This window comes from Anomaloglossus baeobatrachus, chromosome 1 (assembly GCF_048569485.1).
Source record: "Anomaloglossus baeobatrachus isolate aAnoBae1 chromosome 1, aAnoBae1.hap1, whole genome shotgun sequence".
Lineage (NCBI taxonomy): Eukaryota > Metazoa > Chordata > Amphibia > Anura > Aromobatidae > Anomaloglossus > Anomaloglossus baeobatrachus.
Genome location: NC_134353.1, coordinates 151,024,858 through 151,050,047, shown reverse-complemented (window position 1 = coordinate 151,050,047; position 25,190 = coordinate 151,024,858). Strand labels below are relative to the sequence as shown.

Sequence of the window (25,190 nt, the reverse complement as noted above, 5' to 3'; positions counted from 1 at the left end):
GATCGCTACTTCCAATAGGTGGCGCTGTGCTAGAGTTTGTCTCCTTTACTGGAGAGACAATCTGACATGTTTGCAAGATGAAGATTGCAAGTGTTCAATATACTACCTATGGTATATAGTTCTAAAGATCAGTAAGCAAAAGACTGTTTTATTAACATCATCTGGCTCATTCCTATGGAAAATGAAGGGGTCCACCTTGTCCCGAGATGTGGCTGTAAACAGTCTGAGAGCGATAGTGTGCCGCCCCCGTGCCAGCAGCCGCTGCCTACTCCACACTGATGAGGGGCAAATACCCCGAAACAGCTGTCTGTGGATGGATACCATGTTTTGGCATAGGCGGTTTCCTTGACTGGAGACTGCCCTTCCCGTCGTCGTTCCTTCCCGGTGAAAGACCTGGTTAGTTTCCTGCCAGCGTTGAGACATGTGATGGTGTTTCCACGGCAGTCCTGTTTTGCATATTTTCCCAGGGGGCCTTGTTCTAGAATCACTGCGTTGAGAAACACGTGATGGTGTCTCCATGGTGCTGGATGTTGATCTCCCTAAGGTCAATCATCCTTGCTTATGTAATCCATCCTTTTCCTGCACCGTTTTTAAGTAGAAAAGACTTCCTTGTATGAAACGTAGGAGTCCGCTCCCGGCTGGATGTGGCCTAAGGAGCCGTGCCCGCAGACGCTGGCCAGTGGGATCTATGGGCCATGGGGGTGACCTCTTATCCCTAATCAGTGGGCTGTTGTCTTCTATAAGGGACTTTGGGTGGGACAGGACCTCTAGTCCTTGCCTCAATCGGTTAATTAACCAGTTCCAGTAGGTTCTGGTTCCTGGCTTCAGGGTCCGAGTACCCCCCTTTGTGCTACAGTTTCCGGGTCGGTTCCCCGTGTTGGTATTGGCGGGCTACAACCCTGGCCCGGTCCATTTCGGTTCCACCGAGCCGTCTTCCCGTCTCCTGTCGACAGAGACCACCGTCTGCTTCCTAGCCAAGGCACCAGGGCTCCTACCCTGGTACCTGTCAGTTTGCTTCAGGCCTGACCTCCACTCACACTGAACTCTAAAACTGATATGCTGCTTTTCCCTCCCCGGACAGTCTAAACCCCTGGGAGGGCGTGCACTAACCGCCTGGCGACGCCCACTGGTGTGTCTATCTGTCCCTAGGGGGGGGGTGACTAGGGTTTAATGGTTGGCTGTGTGTTTCCTAATGAGGGAAGGTGTTATACAGTGGCCTGTCTGTGACTACCTGGTTTTGCCAGGGCGTCACAATAGCAAGTCTACCCAGTACAAATGCACACACCCAGGATTCCATCTTCCATGTAACGTGTCGGCGTGCAAGAGACGAGTACCTTGCCCACAGCTACCACCCTGCGCCACGTGAAATGTCAGCATATGATGAATGAACCTGAGTATCAGGCTCAATTCATTAGCCAGGCGAGCCACTTACTCTGTTTTGTGACAGATGGAGATGTGCTGTGTAGCACCCAGTGGTAAGGGTGGAATTAGTTAATGCCCGGAGGCTGCTCACCTAATGGGGTTGTGCACCCTTGCACAACCCCGGTTGGAGCGGTGAATGGTCCTCAGGGAGACCGCTGGAGACTGGAGCTATGCACAGATCCTGGAACCAGCATGGATCGACTTCTTCCGGGTAGGTCATGTGACCGCACGCGACTGGAAGTGCTATGCCAGCCAGAACAAGCCCGGTAACCCAGCAACCGTAGGTCCTAGTGGCTGGTGTGTGAGAACCTCCGCTCCCAGAGCTGCTCCTGCCGTTAATCCCTCACAAGGATAGTACAAGTAGATAGCAAGATAGCGGTCAGATACGAGCACTAGGAAGCAAGAGGACTAGGTGGGTTAAATTTACAAACAAACCTGTTATTTAAAAACCCTCTAACGGCCACTACGCGTTTCAACAGCTGATTGCTGTCTTCATCAGGTGGTACACCTGATGAAGACAGCAATCGGTTGTTGAAACACGTAGTGGCCGTTAGAAGGTTTTTAAATAAAAGGTTTGTTTGTAAATTTAACCCACCTAGTCCTCCTCCTTCCTAGCGCTCCTATCTGACCGCTATCTTGGTATCTTCCTTCTCTGTTTTGGCTGTTGCCGATACCAAAAGCTGTTTTTTTAAGTGTGTATCCTTTGGTATAATTAGTAATACATGTGGATATATGAAACTTGAAAATATAAACTGATTTTGCATGCTCTTGCCTTGTTTAGAAGTGACTGACAGCACTTATTGGCTTGTCTGGGCCTAAGCTGCCGACGGTACTTACTCCAGACCACCCAGCACAGACAATCACTAGTGAGGGAGTAGGGGGCTTCTGGCCACGCCAAGTATCACAATAATTAACATAGTTGATTCAACTTCAGTTTCCGCAGCGTTGAGGCAGAGTGCTAAAGGTGGGATTTTTATAGGGGCTGTAACCATTACAAGACTATGGGCTTAGTTTATATTGTAAGTTTGAACTGACAAATTAAGAAAAAAAAAAGAAGAAAGCTGTACATAAGTTTTTCCTTTTTTTTCATTATTTGGCTCTCTCATTCACAAAGGCAGCACTCTTATTTTCAATTTGGATGCTGGTTGACAGATTTCCAGTGTTCCAGCACAACAACATCAGTGGCATGAGGAAAGAGGTGCAGCAGGTGAAAAAAGATCCAGAATGTGCAGGTTTGCAGGGATTACACTGAATCTTATGGCCACACTATCCATAAACATCTAAGGCTATGTGCACACTTTGCGTTCGATTCCGCAGCAAGTAAGTCGCTGCCTGTGCATCTCAGAACGCAGCCGAAAAAGCTGCATTCTGAGACGCATTCAGCAGAACGCAACATGCGCACACTCCTGGAGAATTCATGCGTTCTGGATCCTTGCTCTGCCATAAACAGAGTGGGAAAAGCATCCAGAACGCTCATTTTTCACAGTGCGATCCCACTCGGCTCTGCAGCATCCCCTTAGACTTGCAGCAGAGCCAAGTGGGATCGCACTGTCAAAAAGAGCATGGCTGGCTGCAAGACAGTGCCACGCGATCAGAATGAACTCGGATGAACTTCCCCCGACTTCATTGTGATCGCGCGACTCTGTGCGTGTGCCGTGGCTTGAGTTGCGTTCACACGTGAAGGACTCACCTGTGATCGCAAATCCACTTAGTAACTGCAGTGAGCCAATCGATCAGCTGTGCTTTCACTCAGGTTACTCGCGGCCACAGCTGCAGTCCTCCACCTGAGAGCGGTGGCCGCGAGTAACCTTAGTGACAGCACAGCTGATCGCGCGACTCACTTCAGTTGCTGCATGGAGCTCACAGGACCGGCGGTGTTCTACTGCCACTCCTGTCAGCTTCCAATGTAGCAGAGCTGAAAGCGTCGTGGGACCTTGGATTACGTCGGACCTGGAGTTGTTTTTGAGGGGTTTAATAAAGTGGTGAAAGAGGGTGTTTTTTTGTCTTTCATTCCAAATAAAGGAATTTTTGGATGTGTGTGTTTATTTTCTTTATCTTACAGGTTAATCATGGAAGGTATCTCGGGGAGACGCCTGCCATGATTAACCTAAGACTTAGTGGCAGCTGTGGGCTGCTGCCATTAACTCCTTATTACACCGTTTGCCACCGCACCAGGGCAATTCGGGATGAGGCGGGTAAATTCCGGACTGTCGCATCTAATGGATGCGGCAATTCCGGGCGGTTGTTGGCTGATATTGTTAGGTTGGGGGGCTCCCCATAACGTGGAGCTCCCCATCCTGAGAATACCAGCCTCCAGCCGGGTGGCTTTACCCTGGTATCCAAATTGGGGGGACCGCACGTCGTTTTTTTTTTTTTAATTATTTATTTATCTGTTTTACTGCTCTATATAGACACGCCCACCAGCGGCTGTGATTAGCTGCAGTGAGACAGCTGTCACTCAGCGTGGGGGCGTGTCTGACTGCAACCAATCATAGGCGCCGGTGGGCGGGGGAAGCAGGGAATACGTGATGGATTAAGGAGCGGTCGGCATTTTCAAAATAGAAGCCGCCACAGTGTGAACGCCGTGCAGCGCTGCGCCGGTGATCGTGTATCAGTGAGTATGAGAGAGGGGGTGGGAGGTAGAGACCGACATGGACAGAGAGAGAGAGACATAGAGAGAGAGACCGAAAGACCTGCCTTTGTTATGTTATAAAAACATGTGGATCGCAAAAATAATGCAGTGCAATCGCACTGCTTAACGTTTCGGCAGTGTTGTTCTACAACTCATTGATTTCAATGGGTGTAGAACGCTGCCAAAATGGCACAAACAATTGACATGTTGCTTCTTCAAACGCAGTGTTTTTTGACAATCAAAATGCTGCGTTTCAAAAAGCATCGTGTGCACAGATTTTGCATGATTCTCATAGACTTTGCTGGGAAATCAGAACGCATGCATTTTGTCAATGACAGTGCAGTTGTAAACGCAGCTAAAAACGCAGAAAAAAAAACGCAAAGTGCGCACATAGCCTAAAGCTTCTTTAGGACTTATTTTTTTCTTTTTGTTGCTTTTTCCACTCTAAAATATATGTATCCACTTTCATTTTAATTGAAAACAGCAATTAATGGTTTACAAGCACTTAGCATTTAAGAACTTACGACAACCCCTTTACCTAAATGAAACATCACATTCTTCAGTATTTAGTGCATCCACACATGCTTTTATTACAATGAGGGGTGTAGATAGTGTCCATACTGCCTTCAATTTCTTCAAAGGACTTCAATAGTTATACTAATCAGTCCAATGCACCATTGTCTACATCCCAAATATTCAATTTCGGTGTTCTGGTGTAAATTTTATTTTCTTTTTCTGTTTAATTTCAGATTCATAACATGACGTTGTCTTCTACCAGTAGAAAGAAAGGCAGATATATTAATTCTTTTTCAAAGAAAACTCTTGAAGATAAAAACTTTAAAAGGGGTTTCCCATCAGGAAAACTCATTCTAAGGCCCGCATCCCACGCCCGTGAAAAACATTTGTGTTTTGCACAGCTGTGTTGAAGATGTGTATGGCCCATCCATGTGCCGTGATTTTAGCACACATGTGCTGTCCCTGTGCTATCCATGTGACATCCAGATAGCACACGGACAGCAGGAACTTCTATACTCACCTGTCCCTGACACTGCTGTCTTCGGCGCTGCTGCTGCCGCTTCCGGGTCAGCAGGGCAGTGAATATGCAATGAGTATAATGAGCGGGCCACAGAAGCAAGTGACATCAGTGCTGGAGACAGGCGAGTATAGAAAATCATTTTATTTCAAAGACCGGTGTTTTCTCCGATACGTGTCACACAGTTCACATTAGTGTAAGGTCTATGTGACATCCATGCTGCCAGAGAAAAACAGACTCATCTCCGGGCGGAACATACGGACACACGGTCCTTGTGAAAACACTGATGTGTGCGCAGACCCATTGATTTTAATGAGTCTGCGTACAGTATGTCAGTGTCTCCGGTTCGTATGAAAATGGGCGTCATATGTACCGGAATCATTGACGTGTGAAGGGGGCCTTAAGCTGAAGTCATTCTGATGATCTGATAAATATGGGTTCACCTTCAGAAATCACTGAGTATAGCCATATATGAAAAGAGATTGTCCAAACAATGGGATATTTTAAATGAGTTTTCTTAGAAGGACAAAGTTTACTTGTTTGAAGGGTCTTTAGATGGTGAGATGATCATGATGTGCCTCCTGCCTGTACCCTTATCAATATGCTGGAATCTGTGGGGTATCCTGGCAGAAAGTGTTCAGTTTCACTGCAGTGGTCAAATGTACTTTTTACTTAATTTGCAGTCAAAATAGTCATAAAGAAAGGTGGTCTCTGACTTTTGCACAGTATTGTATATACATTTGAAAAAAAGTTGCATTCCTACTTGGGAATTTTCCAGTTCTCAGAACTCTCTAACTGTCGCGGTTGCACTGAATTTCCTCCTACTATTTCCCTTTTCATGATACTAGTGCAATTATGCATTTGCTTAGGCATACTGTAGAACTTGGCACATAGACTTATTTATCATTTAGTTCAAACTGTGTTAAAAAGGTGCAAATGTAATTAAGTTCGCAATCATGTAGAACATGGCAACATGCAGACTACTTGATATATTTTTTTGTTTCTTCGTCAATCTAGACCTAATTCTTTCAAGCAATTTCAAAACCCAAACTATTTATATGTGCATGTAACTCTTTCAAATACAAGTGGCCAGTCTGTTCCTCCATTACTGAGAAATCAGCTTGTGAATTGATATGCAAATGAAACGGAAGAGCTATGGTTAATCTGAAGCCTCTGTCACTCCAGCTCTATTCTCCGCCCAGTGCCCTCCACCTCTATGATGTGTGACTCCAGGCAAAAGAGCTGTCAGTTAGTCAAGTAGGAGGAGGCGACACTGAGTGGGAAATGGAGCTGGAGTGACAGAGGTTTCAGATCTACAAATAGATCTTTAGCCTCATTTACATATAAAATTAAATGCTAATATCTCGCTAAAGGAGGACAGGACATATAACATTGGACATGGCTGTATTTGTCTTTGAAAGAGCTACATACACAAATAGTTTGTGGTGGTGGTGAAATTCTGCTCAAGATGATGGTGTTTGTGTCACTAAAGTCAAAATATTTTTTTTTTCACACTACTTGATATTGTATGCTGATTTGTGTATAAGCTTTCATAGCAGCTTTAATCACAGTTGGACGCAGCATTTAATTCATGGAGCAGATGTGTATAAGTAGTCGTTGCTGGGTGTAATGGTTTCTGTGATTTGTACTATGATAAGCATTTTTCACTTTCTGCAGAGTATGCAGACATCAGACACCCTAAACTATCAGTTAATGGAAGCTCCATTGTAGAATACAGTTTATGCATCAATATGCTCAATATCTATCATGCTAAAACAAGTGTTAATTTTACCCATTATTAGGACTACGGGTTGTTCCTATCTACCTTAGGTGCACAGCATAATCTTATTCTTGATGGTGCATAAGTGGGAGTTAATAAACCATAAGCTTCACAGGATTAGATAATCCTAACACCTATGGGAAGCATTAGTATCTAACCTCACTTACCGGATGTCCAAACTCCAGCTCTGAAAAGAATTTATACCATGGTTCATTTTCTAAATCTATCTCATCTGGATTTATACGACCATTCTGGAGTAGGAAGCAAGGAGGGGGAGGTCAAAGGTACTCAAAGGGTGCAAATTCTAGAATGATAGCAGTATACAAGCATCAAACACTAGCGCACCAGAGTGTTCAACAACAGATTATTATTAATAGCGCCAACACTTGAAGAGGATCTGTCACCAGATTTTACAATACAAACTGCAATTATCACTAAAAATATCTTTTAGACCTGATGAGGATGTGTATTTACTTTGAAAATCCAAGTCACAATAGCTAGATTATACTTTATGAAAGATTAACTCAATCTCCACCCACTTCACCTGATTGACAGCTCCTCAGTATTCCTCCTGCTGTGGAGATCTGTACGATCACTTGGCTTGGGTAGCCAGAGGTTACATATACTTTAACTAAAAATTATTGTAGCTCCCATATATGGTTTTACCTACTAGATATGTCATTCTCGGTTTCCTTTTACTGTAGTCGCTGTGTTCGGCATTTGTTGGGTGTGAAATAATTAGAAGATTCACGACTGGTGTAAGGTTGGGGGCGTCTAACATGTCTGGGAGTAATCTTGTGACGGCACTAATACATTAGATGCTGGAAGGTTATCAGACTGGTACAGGAAAATGCATGTTTAACAGATTAATGGCCAAATCGGATCTCAGCCTCTCAGTGTTAAATGTCATGAAGAGCCTAAAGGGTGCTTTACACGCTGCAACATCACTACCGATATATCATCGGGGTCACGTCGTTAGTGACGCACATCCGGCGCCGGTAGCGACATCGCAGCGTGTGACACCAAGGAGCGACGATCAACGATCGCAAAATCATTCAAAAACGGTGATCGTTGAGATGTTGCTCCTTCCCTTAATATCGTTGCTGCTGCAGGTACGATGTTGTTTGTCGTTCCTGCGTCGTCATACATCGCTATGTGTGACACCGCAGGAACGACGACCATCTCCTTACCTGCGTCCACCGGCAATGAGGAAGGAAGGAGGTGGACGGGATGTTACGTCCTGCTCATCTCCGCCCCTCCGCTTCTATTGGTCGGCCGCATAGTGACGCCGCTATGATGCAGAACGCACCTCCCTCTTGAAGGAGGGAATGTTCGGTGGTCACAGCGACGTCGCTGACAAGGTATGTGCGTGTGACGCTGCTGTAGCGATAATGTTCCCTACGGTAGCGAGCACCAAATGTCGCACGAACGACGGGGGCGGGTGCTATCGCGAAAACCAATTTCAAGCTTTGTTAAAACATTTTACTTATCTTAAGCTCCTACAATATAATACAATATGATAAAGCGTTTTCAGTCATTAGGTCCCTGTAAGCTCCACGCACATGTTGAGACTTCACATTTCAGCTCTGAAGCCTGAATAATTAGGAATGCAGCTCTTGACTATTGTGGCATCGGTGCAAGACAGGTACCGTAGTTTTCGGACTATAAGACGCACTTTTTTCCCCCAAATGTTGGGGGAAAGTGGGGGGTGCATCTTATAGTCTGAACGTGGCTGCGGGAAATGAGGGTGCTGCAGTGGAGCGGGTCATCGGCAGCACGAGCAGGCTGTAGCAGCGCCTGCCGTGACCACGTGGGCCCGCTCATTTCATATGCACGCCCATCATCCCTCAGCGCTGAAGCCGGTGCTGACAGGTGGGCGGGATGATGGGCGGGGGGTGCGCACATAATTAACAGCCGGCCCGCGTGATCACCCCTGGAAACTACAGAATGGAGTGATCATGTGCGGATGTATTGACTGCCCCCGCGCATCATCATCAGCGCGGGGCGCAGTGAATCAGTATATTCACATGTCACCGTTGTCTGCAGCATCGCGATCTCCTCCTGTCTGACGGCCAGATAATCTGTTTTGAGAGCGGTGAGCACAGCGATGACGTCATCCCTGTGCACACCGCTTGTTTCAACACAGGTCAGCTGACAGGCAGACAGTAGGATGAGCGATGCTACAGACAACGGTGACGGCTCCACACAGGTCAGCGTCGCAGCTGCCGGCACTACCAGGAGGAGGAGCGATGCTGCATGGAGCGAGGAAAGGGGAGTATAAACGTTTATTTTTTTTGTGCTCCACAGGATACAGGCCATATACCAGGATGGGGTTATATAGCAGGATGCGGCCATATACCAGAATAGATGGGGGTATATATCAGGATGGATGGGGGTATATAGAAGGATGGATGGGGATATATATCAGGATGGATGGGGATATATAGCAGGATGGGGGCATATTCCTGGATGTCAGTATATAGCAGGATGGGGGTATATAGCAGGATGAGGGCATATACAGGATGGCAGTATATAGCAGGATGGCAGTATATAGCAAAATGGAGGTATACAGCAGGATGGGGGTATATAGCAGGATGGGGGCATATTCCAGGATGGCAGTATATATCAGGATGGGGGTATATAGCAGGATGAGGGCATATACCAGGATGGCGGTATATAGCAGGATGGCAGTATATAGCAGGATAAGGGCATATACCAGAATGGCGCTATGTAGCAGGATGGGGGCTATACCAGGATGGCGGTATAAAGCAGGATGGAAATATATACCAGGATGGGGTACATATATACAAGTATGTGGATTATATACAAGGCAGGAGGATCATTACCAGGATGGGGTACCTTAGTAGAGAATTTGGGGACATTACCCCCATAACAGTGTCAGCAGCAGATCCTCACCTCATAAGTGTGTCATGACCACATTTTTTGCTTAAAATTTTATTTTCCTATTTTCCTCCTTTAAAACCAGGGTGCGTCTTATGGTCCGGTGCGTCTTATAGTCCGAAAAATACGGTAATTGCATGTATTTGTGAAGTTACTGAACTATTTAGATCCGTTTTTATAAAGAGACTGTGAGATAAAGCTCTTTTCACATCTCGCTATTTCGGGCTGATCAGAGGTATACGTCAGTATTATTCTCTAGGTTTGCCTCAGACTTGTGTCACTGTATGGCAAACTTTATCACACATCGGCCATTGGCTCCTATAGCATAAGGGTATGTGCGCACGTTGCTTTTTACCTGCTTTTTTGCTGCTTTTTCTTCTGCGCTGTTTAATGCCAAAATGGATGTGTTCTTCTATTCAAGCAAAGTCTATGGGAATTTGGGTTTCTTGTTCACACTATGTTGTTCAAAATGCTGCCTTTTTGTGGCAGAACTTTGGTCAAAAACTCAGCTTTTCAAAGAAGCAACATGCCAATTGTTTTTGCCATTTGGGTTTTGCACTGCAAAGCTGAGTTTTTGACCAAAGTTCTGCCACAAAAAGGCAGCATTTTGAACAACATAGTGTGAACAAGAAACCCAAATTCCCATAGACTTTGCTTGAATAGAAGAACACATCCATTTTGGCATTAAACAGCGCAGAAGAAAAAGCAGCAAAAAAGCAGGTAAAAAGCAGGTAAAAAGCAACGTGCGCACATACCCTAAGAGTGTATATAGTTTGATATTAGTTTTTACTGTACCCCGCTGTATAGAATGCAAACTACTTCTCTTGCTGAACATATAAGCTAATTTCCTTACTTTTCTCCCTTTGCCAATAAGACTCCATGCTCAACTGGCTTCTTTAGAGAGAACCAGTGTTTCCACTATATTGCCATTGTTTAGAGAAAATATTCTAGGGTTATTTTCTAAAGAACGAAACAAGGACACCCTTTTAGCATAAATTGGGTGCACTAGGGCCTATGAGCGTGTCAGAGTATAAATTAGGGATTACTTCTGGCGCATACCTCAGATGTGCCTAAAAATATATGTACATAAAACTCTAAAACTGAGTGTGTATAATCTTAACCCCTCTGAAAAATGACATTGTAATGACAACTTTTCATGCTGTAGACTCCAAAGCAACTGTTTTTTTACTTTTATGATCTGAGTGGCATATATTTAAGAGACACATTGTATTGTATCGTATTTATGATCTGAATGGCATATGCAAGTGGTCCCCATCGTGTGGCTTGGGAGCCATATGTAACTCACAGGCCCATAATGTGTGCCTCATGGCTGCCCGCCAACTCTGTGCATTAGCACCAGGCCCAGCAGCTATGAAGAGCAGGTCTCCAGATGGTGAATTATGTTTATAGCCCCACACAGAAGAGCAGATCTGGAAGCCCACATACTGGCCTTGGGGGTTTAGAGATAATTTAAGTATGGTAGGATGGAGACAGGATGACACTGCACATCAGAGGAGGTGTTTGAAGCTGAAGGTGACAGTATGGTGGGAGCGCTTGATGCGAAAAATACTGAATGGGAGTAAAGTTGGGAATCCTTTGAAGAAAGTATACTGCTTTAGTGTGATTTCTGTGGAAAAGCTTCGCAAATTATTATACCGGTAATGGGGGCTCTGGGTGTCACTACTGTGACCTAGTCGGGAGGTGGACGTCCCTACATTGGGGGGCACTGGATGTAGCTTGTGAGCAGATTTGTTTCTCAAGATCAGAGAGGTTGAAGATGACTGACATATGCTTAAGAGACATATTGTAACGTATCATATTTATGACTTGACATGACAGCAATTAATTCTGCCAGGATGCCGAAAAGCAGCAACTATTTCCTTGCCAAAAAACAACAACCACTTCCATCCTTTATAAATGACAGTCACATATACTGTATATAGTACTATTATTTTGTGACTACACCAGTTTAACATACAACAACCGAAGTGTCTTTGTACTTGAAGGGTTATTTCCATCTTAGACATTTACAACATATCCATAGGACAACAGAAATGTCAGTAAGATGTGACTACCACCTGTGTGTGCATGCTGCTTGCTGTGGAGAGGAGCAGCTCACTTTATTCATTTCTAAGAAAGTTCCAAAAATTGTCAACCATACAGTATATTGCATGCATGTGTCATAAATGCTCAAGATGGGAATGCCCCCTGAAAGGAAAGTCATCAGAAATCCTATGCATTATTACATGACAGTTACACTGATGAGCAAAAGGGTAACAATGTTTGAACTTTTGACTTTCCGGCTCCATATCTCACCATCCTCTACAGCTTCGAACATGAGACTACCTTCATTTTATAGGCAATCATCTTGGCTACCTCATATATAAATATGACATGCATCAATGTAGTATATTATTAGTTATGCAGATTTTTGGCACATCATTGCATTGTTTTGAATCTAAAAATCTAAATTTTAATTGTTATTATTTTGTAAGTATTTTGTAAATCCTCCTTGGCTTTCAACACTGTCTGAATCCTTCTGGTCATGCTTTGAATCAGATTCAAGCATGTCTGCACCTAAATCTGATCCCAGGTCTCTTCTATATGTTCCCAATGTTGGTGCATACTGCTGATCTCATTTGAGTATGTATACTTTTTCTTCAACTCTACCCACAAGTGTTCAACTGGGTTGAGGTCTGGGGACTGTGGGGTCCAATCCAGCACCTCTACTTCATTGTCATTAAACCATTTATTCACCAATCTCTACATATGCTTTGGGTCATTGTCCTGCTGGAGCACTATTGCGGGCTTTACACGACACAATCTATCGTGCGATCGCACGAGCGATCGTACCCGCCCCCGTCATTTGTTCGTCACGGGCAATTAGTTGCCAACACCCTGAAACTGACTTGCAGCACGGTGGCGCACAAAGTAGTTAAACTGCCGTCACATGCACTTACCTACAGAGCGACGTCACTGTGGGCGGCGAACATCCACTTCCTAAAGGGGGTGGGACGTTCAGCATCACAGCGACGTCACACAGCGGCTGGCCAAAAGAAGCAGAGGGGCGGAGATGAGCGGGACGTAAACATCCCGCCCACCTCCTTCCTTCTGCATAGCCGGCGGGAGCCGCGGGACGCAGGTAAGCTGTGTTCATCGTTCCCGGGGTGTCACACGGAGCGATGTGTGCTGCTCCGGGTACGATGAACAACCGCCGCAAAGAAAAATAAACGACTTTTTAAAAATGAGCGACGTGCCAATGATACACGATTTGCGAACGTTCTGCGTTTCTCGTAGGTGTCACACGGGAAGACGTCGTAAACGATGACGGATATGCGTCACGAAAACCGTGACCCCGACGGCATATCGCACGATAGATTGTCTCGTGTGACGCCCGCATAAGTCGTTCTTTCATACCCATAGTACTCGATTGTACTAAGTAACTTGTCTGGTAGGATACTCACATATAGCTCAGCATTGAGAACACAATCAATCATGGTCAAGTATCCAACACCTTTGGCTGTGAAACAACCCCATATCATTAGGCTTCCTCAACTGAACTTGACAGCTCCTTCACATTTTCAATCCATTAGCCCCTTTTTCCCTTGTTTCCTCCAGATTCATTTTTATCCATCAGAGCCTAGTCTGTTGACTTTAATCCCATCAATCCAAATTACCCATTTCCAATTTTCTACTGTACACTTTTCATACTTTTTTTGCAAACTTGAGCCAATGCTTCTTATGATAATATTGAAGTTGAGGATTCTTCACCTTTTTCAGGCCACCATTCCAGACTTGTGTAGCATGTCACATAATGCTTGCATGGATGTATGTGATCTGTGGGGGCCAATCCCAAACCTCTACTTCATTTTCATACAACCATGTCTTCACCAATCTTGACGTAAGCCTGCAACACTATGTCCTGCCATGTTTGTCATGCCAGAACTGATAGACCTTGTGATGAGCAGACTTGTTGACTCCAATATTTTGCCTGGACGTCCACCTCTTGGCTTTTGATTGGACGGATCTAATTTTATATTCTTCCAACTGTCATGGCACTCACATGATGCAGTTTGGCAATTTTCTTGTCCTTGAGACCACTATTGATGAGCTGGATGATGCGGTTTCTCCTTTCTTGGGAAATCTTCCTCATGGCTGCTCCTCGATTTGAACCAGTGACCTTTCACTTAGAAATCAACATAATACACTAAACTATTAGGGAATGTGAGAACAGGTTGTAATTTATAGTATACCAGGAGCAAAACAGAAACAATGCAGTGACATGACAAGAATCTGCATAACTAATCATATGCTAAATACATGCAAGTCAAATTTATGTATGCGGTAGCCAAGATGATTGTCTATAAAATGATGGTAGTCTCACTTTTGAAGCTGTAGTGGATGTGAGATATGGAGCCTGAAAGTCAAAAGCTCAAAACATTGTTATCTTTTTGCTCATCAATGTATTATGTTCCTGTGATAGTATAAGTGACTGGAGAACAATTCATGGGATTGTCCAACCTTGGGGATATTTATTTATTTATTTTTTTTTTTAAAGTGTGTATTAGGGCTAAGAAAATAGAGAAATAAAAGTGCAACAAACTCGCCATCAGATCATCATAGCAGGCAACACATATGCATTGACCTCTAATGTGGTCCATAGTCATAAATCTACCAAGGGGAGCCCCGAAATCAATTTTGCAATTGGTTTTCACTAATAAAATCAAAACATAATGTAGAGGAATTTGCCTTTTATGTTTTGATTTTATTAGTGAAAACCAATTGCAAAATTGATTTCGGGGCTCCCCTTGGTAGATTTATGACTATGGACCACATTAGAGGTCAATGTGCAAGGAAACAAAGCCAAACTGTGCAAAGTTTTTATTGAAATCCAATAGCAAAAATGAATTTGCCGCAAAATGCATGTACTTAAGAAAAAAAAGGTGGAAACCCCCTTTAATTAAATATTATGTTAGCCAATAACAGCCTATGCAGTGGTCTTCAAACTGTAGTGATTGGAGTGTGCTGGGAGATGTAATTTCCTAACATCGATATACAGGCTTTTAGGTGTTGAATGTTTTTTAGATAAGTCATCTTGATATGATATTTACCCTACTTGCTTCCTTGAACTCTGGTATTGGAAGTTATGTGAAATGTAAGGCTGTCCTTGATCACAGATGGACAATTCACACATTGCTCTTACCGGTCTTTCATGCTCAAGGATGGAAGATTTTCCAGGTTCATATTCAAAGATACTTCGGGGTTCAGAACGGAACTTGCGAGTATCGACTTTTCTGTCAGGAGGCTCCCACTCATTCCTTCTACAAGGAAATACACATATTAGTACAAGTGGCATATACTTGATGATGAAGCGCTCCCTTAGCAATTCTATAAGCAATTGCAAAACTTAATTACTTAAAGGAAAACACCTTTTCATCATTCTCCTGGAGCAAGGTCTATTATGTTTCACTAAATAAAGCGCTGAATCTTTCCAATGCTGTGTGCAATTAACATCTTTTCGGACCGAGCTGAATATATGTACAGTATATCAAAAAAGTGAGTACACCCTCACATTTTTGTAAATAAGTTATTGTATCTTTTCATGGGACAACACTGAAGATATAACACTTTGATACAATGTAAAGTAGTCAGTGTACAGCTTGTATAACAGTGTAAATGTGGTGTCCTCTAAATACCTCAACACACAACCATTAATGTCTAAACCGCTGGCAAGAAAAGGGAGTACACACTTGTCTTTGTACTTCTCACCTGGTTGCTGCCACACACACTTGACACTATTTGAACCAAATAAGTTTATCTTGTTCTCATAAGACCACATGACATGGCTCTAATAATCCATGTCCTTAGACTTCTTGTCTTCAGCAAACTTGTTGCAGACTTTCTTGTGCATCATCTTTACAAGAGGCTTTTTTCAGGGACGACAGTCATGCAGAGAAATTTGATGCTGTGTGCGACTATGCTCTGGGCACTGACATGCTGACCTCCCACTCATTTAACCTCTGCGGTAATGCAGGTAGCACTCATATGTCTATTTTGAAAAGACAATCTCTGGATATAATGCTGAGTATATGCACACAACTTCTTTGGTCCACAATAGCGAGACCTGTTCTGAGTGGAACCTGTTTTGTTAAACCACTATATGGTCTTGGCCACCGTGCTGCAGGTCAGTTTCAGGGTGTTGGCAATGTTCTTATATCATAGGCCATCTTCATGTAGAGCAACAATTCTTTTTTTCAGATCCTCATAGAAGTCTTTGCCATGAGGAGCCATGCTGAACTCCCAGTGACCAGTATGAGAGAGAGTGTGAGGGATAACCCCAAATTTAACATCTGGTCCCCATTCAAACCTGAGACCTTGTAGCACTAAGGAGTCACATGACACCGGGGAGTGAAAATGGCTAATTTGCCATTTTCACTTAGGGGTATACTCACTTTTGTTGCCAGTGGTTTAAATATCAAATTTAGAGGGCACCAAATTTAAACTGTTATACGAGCCGTACACTGACTACTGTACATTGTATCAAAGTGTCATATCTAAAGGTTGTCCTACGAAAAGATATAATCAAATATTTACAAAAATGTGAGGGGTGTACTTTCTTCTGTGATATACTGTACTAGTCATAGCAGTACACAGGGATAAGTCACTGTACCTGTGCAACAATGAAGGGGCCACAGCATTGTGAGCCCCTTCATTATCATTATCAGGACTTGAACCTGATACCAATCAAATTGATGGCTTAACCTATAGGCAGCAAGATAAATTATGGTAAGAAAAAGTAAAATAATTTCCATTTATCATTGTTTTCCTCCTGAATTGATATCTAATATCAACTTTTTAAGCATAAAGAAAAATTATCTCTATTCCCACTCTCTAGCACTGATAAGCTGAAGTGCTGATGCATACAATCAATGCACAACTGAGACTTGTAGTAAATGTGAGTGATGCATACAGATGTCCACAAGATCACAAGATCCAAACATGATGACCACTGACCATTATTTTTATTGCTTTGGATTGTGCTAGTCACATTGCAGCAACCACCTAGTAAATAATGGTGATAGAAAGTGAATCCCTAATGAGACTGAATGACGGCTTAAAGGGCACCTGTCACCAGATGTGGTGACTATGAGCTGCGGCCACCACCAGTAGACTGTTATATACAGCACTCTGTTTAACGTAAAAACTCTACTGTGATGGCCATTTTCCTTTTTCACGGGCCCGTCCTACGTCATCCACCCATTACGGTCCTGTGCAGGGACACTTTGATCTGCCCTGCTAATGGCAGATCAAAGTATTGTAGTGCGCATGAGCAAGCGGTCTTTAACCTTTCCTCGCGCCTGTGCATTACAGTACTTTGACCTGCCCTGCAACGTTGGCTTCGGTGGATGATGTAGAACACATCATGCACACGAGCCTGCGAAAAAGGAGGATGGCCATCTCAACAGAGAGAAGGTGCCAGACCGGAGAGCAGCGACCGACACCCATTAGAACGGACCGCACCCTAGGTGAGTATTGTAAAAGTGTTTGTTATGTTAAACAGAGCGGCCTGGGCTCTTATATACAGTATTCTAGAATACTGTATATAAGGTGTCGTTGGTGGTAGGTGGCCGGAAGTGCTCAGTTCTGGATCTGCTCTGTCTTCTGATAGTGGCAGCAGTCTCCTATTAAAATCAGTGAGGTGGATGTGCAGTACCCGGCCACGGACACCATCAGAGGACAGAGCAGATTCAGAAATAAGCATTTCCGGCCACCTGCACTATAATCAGTTGATCAGTGGGGGTCCCATTGCGCTCACATCAGAAGCAATGCACAAGTGGGACCCAGGCCTAATGATAAGACATAGTCAGTATAACAAATAAAAATTTACATTCAGGTACCTTATAGATGATGTTGTCTCTAGTCATTTCTTTCTATTCTTCATCTTGTCCTGATGCCCTGATGACTTTTCACATTCACATCTCGTCTCTGCAGATTTCCATCTTCTCCGGTCTTCTGTAACACATCCCGATACGATGCCCCTAAAAGTAGCAGAATGATTATAATACTTCTACTTAAAAATATCTGCCTTATACTGTGCCCCAGAATAAATAATGACCCCTCACAGTATTCTCTGCACAAAATATGACCCACACTGTCCCTCTTATGGTACATGCCCTCCATATTCCCTCTTTCCAAACTGAGCCTACTGTTTACAGTGTCCTTTACACTGTGTGCCCTTATACTGCCCAGTCTTTATACTGTCCCTTCATCAAACTCCCCCTTCTTGCTATAACCTCACACTGTCCTCCCATTCTGCCCCCTCTCCATACCACCCCCCTCCACTACCCAGTCTTTATTCTGTGCCCCTTACATTCTTCTCATCTCTTACTGTCTCCTCACTACCTCCTGTGTATCCATATACTTTTCCACCTCACTCCCCATCCTGCCCACTTGCTTCTCATACCATGTCACTCTTTATTCTGTGTCCTCAAAATTCGCTCCACATCCTCTGTCCCCATGCATCACCCCTCATCCTCTGTCCCCATGCATCACCCCTCATCCTCTCTGTCCCCACGCATCACCCCTCATCCTCTGTCCCCATGCATCACCCCTCATCCTCTGTCTCCATGCATCACCCCTCATCCTCTCTGTTCCCATGCATGAAACCTCATCCTCTCTCTCCTCATGCATGAAACCTCATCCTCTCTGTCCCTATACTGTGTCAAAAGATACTTCCCCCTCCCCATCCTCTCTTCTGTCCACAGATAGTTCCCTACCCCATCCTCTCCACCCCATACTGTGTATATAGATATTGCCCCCTCCCCACCCTCTGTCCCACCAAAGTGTGTCCACAGATTGTTCCCATTCCCCACCCTCTGTCCCCCCCATAGTGTGTCCACAGATAGTTCCCTCCCCCATCCCATACTGTGTATATAGATTTTGCCACCTCCACAACCTGTCCCCCCATAGTGTTTCCACAGATAGTTCCCTCCCCCACCCTCTCCCCCCCACACTTTCATAAATACTCCCCTCTCACCCCTTAACGTTCCTCCTCTGGGTCTTCAGCTCCACAGTGGAGCATTTATCAGCATTCCTCTGCCGCCTCCGCGCTGCGGCCCTGACTTCCGGGTCAGCAGTGTGATCAGCTGACCTGATCACATGAAAGCCGTCGCGCTGACCCGGAAGTCAGCGCCAGGGATCACCGCTTCAATTGTCCTCGTGTCTGACAGATACAAGGACAATTGAGCAGTGGGAGCCGCGCGCTGCACTATCTATGAGTGCGGCTGTCAGCGTGACAGCCACACTCAGAGAATAGCCGGCTCCCACCCCGGCAGACTTCCACACCGCTGCATCAGGCAGCCCGCCAGCTCCCCCCTAGATACGCCTCTGGCTTCTGCCTCTGCTCCACACATGGCTAATTTGTATAGTTTACAAATTAGCCATGTGGACAGAGCCAGAGGTGCTCTTCAGAATTTCCAGTACGCCGTACCAGCACGTACTGCTGCAAAAAAAGCACTGGTAACAGGTTCCCTTACTGAGTAATTATAATTGTACAAATTGCCTCTTCAGTGAGGAAGAAGACTTGAACTCTAGTGCCGCTTATTGGAAGTAGCAATTCTAAAAGTCAATATCGACCCTTTAAAAATCCTTGCCCGTATGGCTTAGGATAAAAGCCAAACAAGAATCTCAATTTGCAGGCAGTGTTTTGCGGTGTTACCCCTTGTCACAGTGCAAAGCATGAGCCCTGATTTGGTACTTCCAATGGGTGACACTAGAGTGCAAAATCTCTATGAGGAGGCAATTTGCATATTTAATTTTCCAGAGGAGCATTGTAGGGCTTATAAGCCTTCTTACACTGGCATGTCAGGCATGTCACTCTCCACAAGGAGAAATGTTGCCCCTTTGACCCCAGCCAGATACCTCTCATACAGTCAAATAAGATCTCATGCGTTGCACTGATAAGGGGGCAACATCCCAAAATGTCATGTCTGCAGCAAACTGAGATTCTATTTTGGGTATTATCATATGTAATATGGCAAGGCTCTTTTAAGGATCAGTATTAACGTTTCGGATTTCTACTTACAATAGGTGGCACTAGAGTTCAAGTTCTCTTCATCTCTGAAGAGGCAATTCGCATATTTAATTTCACAGAGAAATGTTGCATGGCTTATAAGCCTCCTTACACTGGCATGCCACTTTCCACCAGGAGAAACGTAGCCCATTAGACTCTAATTGTAAATTAAAACTTATATTTTTACCAGAGTAAGGTGGAAGGTGCAGACTGTTTTTCCATGTGTGTACTGTGTGCTTAGATTTCAACTTATCCCTTTACTTTTCTACAGAACGGTGGGAATAAATCTGGATATCATACTCTGTTACCTCCACAAGGCCTTGCAGTAGTATTATATGAAGACATGGCATGGTCACACAGGAAAGTGTTATGCCAGAGTAAAGGGAGAAATCATATATACTTGCTATACGTTTACCAAAAATATTAGAACTGGCAGTCTCCATAAGACAGATGACTGGGGTCAGCGGTGACGTTGATGTTGGTGGCACGAGTCCACTAAGTACAGTGATTAGCCGCAGCGGTCACATGCATTTGTAATTGTGATGTCCCCACTGTAGCCTGCCCATAAAGACCAGGAGTGGAGAGGCAGTGCTAAATAAAGCTGCTGTGAGTAAAGCATATTTTTGTTATTTTAACACTAGGCAAGCCGGTTTAATGAAAATAAAATCCTATAATTTCACTTCCTTTCAATATATATATATATATATATATATATATATATATATATATATATATATATAAAAAATATATATATGTATTTATATCTATATATAAAATTTATTCACTTATATAGCGCTATTAATTCCACAGCACTTTACATGCATTGGCAACACTGTCCCCATTGGGGCTCACAATCTAAATTCCCTAACAGTAGGTCTTTGGTGTGTGGGAGGAAAAAGAACCGTGAAGAACCCAGGGGAAACCCACACAAGCACAGGGAGAACATACAAATTCCTTGCAGATGGTGTCCTTGGTGGGATTTGAACCCAGGACCCCAGCTCCATTAGGTGCATGTATAAGGGACCATGGCGGGGTAATATATTATATATTCTTATGTGGATTTGCTGCAATCTTGATTGTAGTTTCTATTTTCAACAAAACAGTAAGAACAATCAGGAGGAGAAACATTCATTTTTGGTGACTTACTTCTCAGGAGAGCTCAACTCCCGCATGCGATGAGGCACGGACGGAGGAAGCACAGGTACTGGAGGAGGCGGCAGCGGGGATGAAACTCTAAATACATCTGTGCCATTGTCAGAGACACTTTTAGATAGAGGACGGTAAGTTTGTGTCTTTGCAGCAGGGTGTGAATAGGCAGGTAAAGTCGAGTTATAGTTATCTGTGATCACAAAGACAAGAAAAGATATTTATATATAATGGAGAACACACTTTACAAGACGGTTAAGAGGTAAAGTAAGTTTATAGACACATACCATGAATGGCCACTTTATTAGAGACAGCCATCTAGAACCGATACATGGGGCATTTAAACAGAAAATTGTGTATGAGCAGTGTTAAAAACGGTTGTTTCATGATTATTGTGCCATGTAAACAGACTGCCGATCGTCGAAAGGACAAAATACTTGTTCAGAGTGAAATGATCTTTTCTGTCAGAGCAAACTGACATACACACTGAGAACAATGGCCGTCCACATGCACTGAATGATCTAGTCTAGGCCAATCACCATTTAAAGGGAACCTGTCACCAGTTTTTTTGGTATTAAACCAAAAGTATCACCTTCTGCAGCTCCTGGGCTCTATTCTATGAAGGTGCACCTTGTTCCCTGCCTCCCCTTGCAGACCCCAGAAATAACTTTATAAAATGTGACCGCCACGTATGCTAATGACTTGTTTGGGTTGGATGGGCGTGCTCATTTTCGGCTCTTGACCCTCTTTCTGGCCTTGTTCGCCGTCCTCCTTTCGTGATTGACATGGATGATGCCTCCGTCATCTTCTACGTTGCTCTGCCAAATCTCGCTACTGTGCAGTCATTCCTGGCTCACGCAGGTGCAGTTCACGAATAGGTCATTAGCATACGTGGCGGTCAGATTTTATAAATCTGCAAGGGGAGTCGGGGAACAAGGTGCACCTTCATAGAATGTGTGATGCCCTGGACTAGCCAGGTTGTCACAGGTAGTCCCATACACACACACGCCTCCCCCCCCCTTAGAAAGGTGACAGCAGCCAAACTACAAAACCTTGTCACCACCCTCCGGGTTTGATATTCACACCAGGGGGGCGGAGCCAGGCAGTTGGCTCCACCCATTGAGTTCACAGGCCCGGAGGCGGGAAAAACTAGAGAGGAGTTGAGCTTTGACAGTGAAGTGGAGTGGAGTGAAGTTTAAGGGTAGACCTGTGCCTAGGTCTGCCATAGTCTACACTAGGTGTCTGGGTTGGAGCCCAGTCACCTCTGGCAAGGAGGCAGACGGTGGTGGCCGCCTGCAGGAGCTGGGATTACAGCCGGTGGAACCGTAGGGACCGGGGACGGGCGGTGGGAACCGATTGGAAACCGGAGCACCAGGAGGGTTACTCATACCCAGTACGAGGCCCAGAAACAACCGGGCTGAGTCAAATCAACTGATTGAGGACTGGACTTAAGGACCTATCCCACCTAAGACCCGACTGAAGACAACAGCCAAACCATTAGGATAACGCCACCGCCCAGGCATAGAGACCAGAGGGGTCAGCATCTGCGGGCAAAGAGGGCTCTCCCGGCACATACCAAGCCGGGGAGCGGACTACTGTTGCTCAGGCATAGGAGTCGACGTTTTCTACATAAGTAAGGTGCAGGAGAAAGGCGGAAACCACCAACCTGATAAGGGGGCAACAGCAGCCGGCTGGGGGCACCGTTCACCATCTCATTTGGTTTACCAGAGACTGCAGCGTGTTTGTAATAGTGAGTACAACAGTGCCTTCGGGCCGCGCACCACGCCGCACCGACATCCCAGCACGCATCCATTCCCCCGCCTCAGCACATCCCACGGGCCCCCAGGACCATCATCCCCCCTACCCATGGAGGGGGTAAACACCAAGCTGCGCAACCCCGTCCCCGGGAACCTAGTCAACGGCAGCGGTGGTGTCCATCCATTCACCACAACCCGTGGGTGGCGTCACAAACTCAAATCCCCTACAAAACAACCGCGGCCCCGACCGTGGACCTCCCCACCGAAGTCCCTATGTGTAGCGCCAAACCCCCCTTTCAGAGCAACGTGACCCCTGGGTCTGTGAGGAGCTCGAGCCACCCACCGACGAGCACGGATCCAAGCGGCTCGGCAGCCGGCCGACCCCCTGGGCGGTACAAATGTAGCCCAGAAGCTGCAGAAGGTGACATTTTTTGTTTAATACTGAAAAAACTGGTGATAGGCAGCCCAATTTAAAGGGAACATAAGTAAACAGACAATTCAAAGAACTACTGATCAATAAAGTTTACCGATCAGCGGTCATCTCGTGTTGCCAGTCAATTTAAATGCACTCTTACACCTTCTTTCTCCATCAAAGCTGCGGCAATTCATTGCTGCATGGATTCAACATGGTGTTAAAATTGTTTTGCAAATGAGATGGAGGTGTTGACCTGCTGTTGACAGCCCTTTATATCTTATTCTGGGGATACACTGAAAGGGTTTTCCCATCTCCAAGATCAAGATCCTATCCCAATTTGTAGTAGGTGCAATAATAATAATAATAATAATAATAATAATATTAGCAAATACCTCCAATTAGAAATGTGGTATAGTTTTCCTGATTAGTTATGTCTCTTACCTCTTGTGCAGGGCATTGCAGTAGCTAATGTATCCAAGGTTATAACCATGAGGAACTAATTAACTAAATATCATTATATGAGCGATTATAACCATGGATACATAAGCTGTAATGCCCTGCACATGAGGTAAGAGACATGGCTATATCAGGAGAACTATACTACATTTCTAATGGGAGGTATTTGATAATATTATCATTATTACACCTACTACGTATTGGGTTAGGGTTAGGATCTTGGAAATGGGAATACCCCTTTAAGGTACAGTGACTGTGGAGGCCAGGGAAGCAAAGAAAACTCGTTCTGGAACCAATTCATACAACCCCCTTAGCACGGTGTGTTGTCTTGCAGAAAGTGTCTTTCCACCTTTAAGTACCTGCTATGAAGGGATGAACTTGGCCCTCCTCAGGTGAACTATACTGTCCAAACATCCAGCCACAAGTTTCAGAGGACCCGGGAGTGCCAAGAAAACAATCCCCATGCCACTACTCTACTTCAACCAGACTGGGCAGTTGATTGCTTACAGGAAATGTTCAGTGATTCATGATGAGGGCACTAAATTCTGACCATTCCATCATCAGAAATCTGACCATCCTCTTTTACCCACTGAGCCTTGCGTATTTCTCTGTAGACAGCAATGGCACGTGACCTGGCCATCTGCCATTAGTTAGCCCATCTGTACTAAGGAATGATGAGTTTCGGACATGTCAGTTGTGCATTCGGACAGGTCACTTCTGTTTATCGGGATGATTCTTGGCATCCTCCTTTGATCTGTTTGTCCACAGGATCCTCTTTAGCCGGATGTTCTTCTTCAATCACAGCATTCTGTGTATACTGCATGAGTAATCCCACCGAGATTAGCAATTTTTGAAATACTGTCCCCGGCTAGTCTAGCACCAATGCTGTTTGCAGCTTCTCAGATTGCTCTAAGTTCTTATTCTAGTATGGATTCACATGGAAACTTATCCAAAGAAAACTTGCTGATTTCATTTTGTGCTGCACTCCATTTGTCATGCAGGAAAGCTCCAACAGTGAGCGGCGTCTCTAAGAAAGTGACTATTAATGTATACAGGATTACTCATGAATCTATACTGGAAAACATCATCATCATCCATCCACACTGTACATGTTTCATCACTTCCATTAATTAATGTGTCAGCTAAAATGAAAATGTGGGAAAACATTTGTTATCTAAGTTAGTGCATTGGGATGTAAAAAAGTATATCAAGGGTTTCTGGAAATGACCGACCACGACATTTATAGCATTTTGATAAATTAAAGAAATTGCTATGTCTTGATCAAATAAAACGGCTTTCTCATAACAAGAGACATCGTCCCTCAGACCACAAGTAAACAAGGATAGTAATTATAGCCTGTAATCTGTATGCCGAAATCCCTGGTCCATATTTACAGGTCAATATTTACTGCTTGTGAAATTTCATTGCCGTCATAATCATTTTTATTCTAATATTTTTAATCTCTTCAATGGCCACTGTGCTACTCTTCAAATGGCGAGTTAGAATATGCAAAAAACACTTTTCAGACATCACAGCCTTCCAGCTGCCGAGCAGAGTAGTGCCGGGGAGCAGAGTA

General features: G+C 44.5%; 1 protein-coding gene across 2 annotated transcripts in view; it reads right to left on the bottom strand.

The window, feature by feature from the left end:
- The window catches only part of SORBS2 (sorbin and SH3 domain containing 2), a 463,189-nt gene that overhangs the window by 86,140 nt on the left and 351,859 nt on the right, over positions 1-25,190 (bottom strand). For both annotated transcript variants that reach the window (XM_075347124.1, XM_075347123.1), the window contains exons 12-14: positions 20,987-21,179; positions 14,972-15,089; positions 7,035-7,118 (exon numbers count right to left, since the gene is read on the bottom strand). In XM_075347124.1, coding sequence (XP_075203239.1) covers positions 7,035-7,118; positions 14,972-15,089; positions 20,987-21,179 — 395 coding nt within the window. The remainder of the gene's footprint in view (positions 1-7,034; positions 7,119-14,971; positions 15,090-20,986; positions 21,180-25,190) is intronic.